The sequence below is a fragment of the Populus alba genome, chromosome 1, assembly GCF_005239225.2.
Source record: "Populus alba chromosome 1, ASM523922v2, whole genome shotgun sequence".
NCBI classification, from domain to species: Eukaryota; Viridiplantae; Streptophyta; class Magnoliopsida; order Malpighiales; family Salicaceae; genus Populus; species Populus alba.
Genome location: NC_133284.1, coordinates 39927540 through 39933539, shown reverse-complemented (window position 1 = coordinate 39933539; position 6000 = coordinate 39927540). Strand labels below are relative to the sequence as shown.

Sequence of the window (6000 nt, the reverse complement as noted above, 5' to 3'; positions counted from 1 at the left end):
AAACTAATAAAAACATAAGATAAAGATGATTAATGGCAGCCACATGTCAATTTTCTCACGTGTTCAAATGACCAACAAAACTCTACAGTAATTGATTAAATTTAGGAGAAATGAAGATTTCATGCATCATTTGAAATCAAATTTCCTCAAAAACCAAACTCATATTTCAAATTAAATTATGTAAGAATTATCTCAACATAACTCAATTAACTTGATAATTTTAAAATCAACTTAAACAATCGATAAAAAATATAATTTGGCTTTAAAAAGTCCAATATGACATCTTTATTTTAATATTGAGATACTAAAATATTAGATCAAAAAGAACTTATGACTTAACCGTCAAACAAACCTACAACCTAAATTATAAACTTCACAATTTAACTCATAAAAAAACAAAGTCTAAATCATGGACTATAGTGGGTTTAAAAGCTTTGTTTTTTAAAATTATTTTTTATTTAATAATATGATAATAAAAATAGATGCTTGCAAAAATAAACATCAACTAAATATCAAGATATTTATTTAAGACTATAATAACTTTATAGAAAATAAATCAAAATAAATTACAATGATAAATTAAAATTTAATAAAATATTAAATGATAAATTAGATATTCTAGTGTAATAGTGGTGATAAATTAGATTAATCTTGTTGAAGACCATCATGCAACGTTGTCAAAAACTACACAATACAGAAAATTCAATATAAACTTAAAAACAAATAGATTGTAAAATCATAAAACCAGAAAGATATTTTTTTCTAGATATCACATGGCAGTCAAGAAGTCATTAAAGAATTAATTCAAATAGCACTGTAATCCATTTAAATATTTGATGATTCTAATTAAATTTTAGTTATAATACATGTGATTAAATGAATCAATAGACAAAAGGAAAATCAAACAAGATCAGATATTGACAAAAATAGACAGGTATGCAACTTGGTTTTTTATCTGCTAAACAAAGGCAAGTGGACATGAGAATCAGTGCTGTTAGGTGCCCGTGAAGACCAACAAACACCCAACAATTGACAGCAGAACCATAAATTTATCACGCATGCAAGAAGCTTCGGTACTCAAAAAAATTTTGTGGATCTTGCTAGGAAGATATCTTAAACCAAGGCCTTTGATCATCTGATGAGATGATCTCAGCCATTCATCATTAAGTTTCCCTTTTCAAGAGTCAACTTTATAAATTTCACAGTAAAATCCTAGGTCTCTCTCACCTGCATAGAGAGGATGTCGAAGGTGGAAGTTGTATGTGATGCAGTGATGGTTTATTGAGGAACACTGGAACGACTTGGAGAGAGACGCTGGCTAGGGTGATTAATGTGGTGTGGTGCAGTATATATATTCCATTTATTAAACTCGCGAACACGCCTTTACTGAACAAGAAACACTAACCATTAATGATTTCTGCTAGCCTGCTACCATTCCACTCTTCCGTTTCTCAAAAGACACCTGCTTAGAACATATGCAGGAGGCACTGGTACCTGAAAAAAGCAACGCATATGACAAAAAAAATAAAGGCGTCCATTGTGTTACATGAAATCTTGACTGATCCCATGTTACCCGGCACCTTGAAGGGCCAGCACAAGCTAAAACAAAACCAAACGATTCTCGTGCCTCAGTGCAACAATTCTTCAGGTTCAGATTTCCATCTCATTTGGATTCAGTGAACAAAAGAAGATTGACGAAAAGATGCTCAAGTTCCACAAGAGCGCACATATTCCATAGTATTTTACACAAATCCCCTGCAATACATGCATATACCACATTACATGGTCAATATGCTAAATACACATGCAGAAATACTAACATAACAATCCACACCAGGCGTAACAACGCAAGCCTAGTTTGCTTATTTAGACTACTTCCAAAATCCACACCCACATAATAGATGACGACTAATATGCCAAACTACCATATGCTTATCTGAGAACCAGATAAGGTCATGGCCCGGTCACCAAAGCCCAATTCTCAATGCAGAACTAGGCAATCCTGATTCCCAGTAACCATGGCTTGATGGGAGCATTCATTAATAGCATTCACTTCTTCGACAAGTTGATGTTCCACGTTTACATCCTCCAGCAAGTTCTCAGAATCAGTTCCAATGACACAACTACGGTAGGAAATGGCTTCAAAGATGAGAGCAGTCACTTCTTGGAATCTCTCTTCAGAGAGAGAAACCTCTGCAAGAAGCCTCCAAGCATTCTCTTCAGATGCCTCCTCATAGTCTTTTTTCCTCTTCAACACCATATGACCACTAATTTCCCACACGGCAGGGTTCACTTGGGTATCAAGAAGCTCAGCACTTACTTCCCCTAGAGCTTGTTTCTCAGCATAACACTGTTCATCCATTAGACAATATTAAAGAACAGAAGACAGTGTAATCTATGCAGTTAACATATCAAGGAGCAAACAAGTCATCTCTATGTTGCTCCCATGTTCCTTACCTGTGGAAGGAGAAAGATACGGTTTCCACAATCAGCAATGAGCACATTGTAAGGTATGTTGTTTTCTTGAAGGCAAATGCAGGCATCCGAGACACCATTTGATACATCTAGCAGGGCATTTCCACCCTCAAAGACTAGGCCTCTCACAGGATAATTCACAAGCTCAGAGATTTTCACGCCAGCATCCGATGTAGTTATCTCCTTGGTGGGTGCCTTCTCAATTGGAAATGGCACGGCCAAGTAGTAAGCCTGTTCCATGGAAATTATCAAATTGCCTTTTCATTATCAAAAGATTCACCTACTACTAGTAAGGGATATGAATATTCAAGTCAAAAAGTATAGAGCTATTAGGATAGTAACCTGAAAGTGAAGGTGGTTAATGGTTGCGAAAGCACCCAAGCTATTGTAACCCAGTCGGAAGTATGGATTCCCAGCTTCAGCTGCCATGTAAATTGCAAGCATGAAGCTATCACGATCAATCCTCTGTGGCAAGCAGTCCAGAACACGTGGGATTAACAGCACATGCCCGTATTCAATAGGGCTCACCTGTTAAATTGAAACAGCAAAAGCAATTAACCACCATCAAACAGCTCTACTCAAGTACCACAATCAATGAGGCAGGAAAAGTTATTTATTACAAGAACAAACGACCTACATTGATGGCGACCATGCTTGGAGAATTCTCAGGATCGATAGGTGCATCTGGGAAGAACTGAACTTCCCCATCTTCACTTGCTCCAAACTGGAAGAGCACCTCTTCTTGGCCAACTTTAGTGAAGTTAAATTTGTTTCCGTCAAAGGGCTGAAGAACCTTATCAACACGGAATTCAGTTGGCCTCTTCTTCAAGTGGCGGCCCTCATTCAGCTGAGCGATAAAACCATGCTGACCCAGTATCACCTAAAACAACATCACAAAATATTTTGGCATAAATCTCATATCCGATTAAGTAAATACTAGAATATTATGCCAAACCACCCCTTCATATCACAACCAAATAATAATAGTGAGAAGAAGAAGAGAAAAGACCTTGGTTTCACAGGCAGTGACATCATAGCGAAAGAGCCCTCTCTGCATACGGTCCTCCCACTAAAAATTCAAACACGTAAAAAATGTAAACTGATACTGCTAACTCAACTGCGAATAGAAGAATAAATTAATTAATTAATTAATTTCAATTCGAAAGACTTGTGTTGGTTAAGAAATTATACCTCCCCAAGAAGAAGCGATTCGAGGAATGCAACTGGAGGCTCGCCCTTGTCATACTCAAACACACCCACACCCTTCTTCTCAGAGACAATACTGTCCACTTTCTTGAAAGCATATAAAGGAAGGCATGCGTCTACCCAAATGTTTAGTAACCATAAATCAAACCAGTTAAAACTCCAGCAACGCCTCAATTAAAGATTAAAAAAAGAAAAGAAAAGAAAAGAAAAGCTAGTACCTTGAAGACAACAATTTTGAAGGCAATTGCGGCCGCAGCCCCCTTCGCGGCGAGAACCCTCATTACCGTCCTCTTTCTGGTAATTGGAAACAACAGTAGGAACCCTCTTGATCCTTAGCATCATCTTGTTCGCTTATTCGAGATCTAATACTTTTACTAATTTGCAGACTGGCTTTTTATTTTAGATTTGATAATAATAATAATAATAATAATAATAATAATAATAATAATAATTAACAACAACAACAACAACAACAATAGAACTAAACTACTACTAAACAGAACAAAAAGAAACCGCCACCGGCTAGAAAGAGGAGATCAGAAGGGCTACCGCCTTCGGAGGGCAAAGCACCACGTCCACCGTGCGGCGAAGGGTTGCTGCTCTCTATTAGACAGCCCTTACGTCGAACAGCCCGGACATGAATTAGGGGCCGAGTTACTCCGTGTATAGCCGTGATGTCTACAACTTGTCTAACCTGGGATTTTAACCCTTATTCTTGTACTCTTTAGATTTTTTTTTACAGATCACAATAAATAAAGAAAAAACAAGAACCACTGGGCTGCACCCGCCGCCGCTGAAATGGGAGTTGAAGTTTATTATCAGCGAGAGGAGAGGTGCTGGGATTTTGATGAGAGCAGGAGATAACAGAAGAAAAAGGAGATGGGATTATTATATAGATAAGAGAGAAGGGGGAAATGTGGTTATGGTTATGCTGTGAATGGGGGTTTGGTTGTGAGAGTTTTTATTCTTTTTTGGTGAGGAGGGTACAATAATGGTTGGTGTCAGAACTGAGCGCGTGTTTGGCATTTAGGATAGCCTGTAGGTGTGGTGGTCGTTGTGTTGTGGCATGTAAAGATATATTAATGAAAATACCATGTTTATGTATTAATATATCTAAAATTAAGTAAATTATATTAATAGCAATACAGGAGTTTTTTAGGAAAATTATTTATTTATTTTCTATTATGAAATTTTTTTATTTGAAAGGAATTTTTTTTTAGTTTTTTTTTTGTATTATTATAGTTTTCTAGCCTTTTCTATTTAAATGATTGTAATAAATGTTTTGGCAAATTGAGACATGAATTAATAAAATCAACTATTTTGAGAGTCTCTCTATATTTATGGTATTTTTTTTCTTTAAGAGTTTTGATATATAACAAATTCATTTATTCTCAACTTCGTTTGTGTCAATTGGTATCATAACACAATAATTCTTGATGGGTATTTTGTTTTGTTGTAGAACAATCACGACTAGAAGAAAATCTAACGATCCTAAAAGGTTATTTTGCTTCGTTTTGAATTGTAAAACAATCATCATTGGAAGAGGTTGTAGAATATAATATGCTTGAGAGGAGGTTATTCTTTAAGCAAAAGACATTCATGTGTTAAATATGTATGTGCCAATTGTTGTTATTTGAAATCCTGGTGATGCAACTTATGAAGAAGGAACACGTAACATTTGGTTATTGTTCTAAAAGAAGACTTTATCTTTTGTTTGGTTAAAGGTGAATAAGACATAATAAAATATGAAAATAAAAAATATATTTTACCTTTAATATGTATTATTGTAAATCTTACATATTAAATTATATATATATTACTTTAGTTTATATTAAGTATTAAAATTCATGATAATATAATGACCCTAATTATAAAATTAGGACCAGTCTAGGACCCGGCAACTCAGAGCTTGAAATAATTTGAGTTTAAAAAAATAGAGAAATAATTTATCCAATTTAACCTAATAAAAATAATGATTTGACCCACAACCATAATTATAAATCTCAACCCAAAGGTTGACCTTAAGCAAGATTCGAGTAAGAAACTTAGGAGAGTCAAGAAAAACATAAAATTATAATCAAAATAATATTGTTTTGATCATTTAAAAAAATACAAAGTTAATGAATTAAGGATCGAGTTTTACACTACGATGATCTCCTCAACAAAACACATTTTTTTATTTAAACACAAAGTTAGATACCATGTGATGGTATCTAAACACTACCTTAAAGATCCATGAAGGACAGTATACATAAAGATATTGTGTTAGATATTCATGATGGGATAACCAGTAAAACACTATTAGGGACCCACGATGAG

General features: G+C 34.9%; 1 protein-coding gene across 1 annotated transcript; it reads right to left on the bottom strand.

Moving 5' to 3' along the window:
- Positions 1-1691: 1691 nt before the first annotated feature.
- On the bottom strand, positions 1692-4670 carry LOC118056788 (GDP-L-galactose phosphorylase 1). Its single transcript, XM_035069134.2, has 7 exons — positions 3900-4670; positions 3667-3797; positions 3485-3544; positions 3113-3355; positions 2818-3003; positions 2458-2706; positions 1692-2350 (listed from the first exon to the last, which is right to left on the bottom strand). Exons 1-7 carry the CDS (start codon positions 4021-4023, stop codon positions 1982-1984), a joined length of 1362 nt encoding a protein of 453 aa, XP_034925025.1. The 5' UTR covers positions 4024-4670; the 3' UTR covers positions 1692-1981.
- Between the last annotated feature and the right edge of the window lie 1330 nt (positions 4671-6000).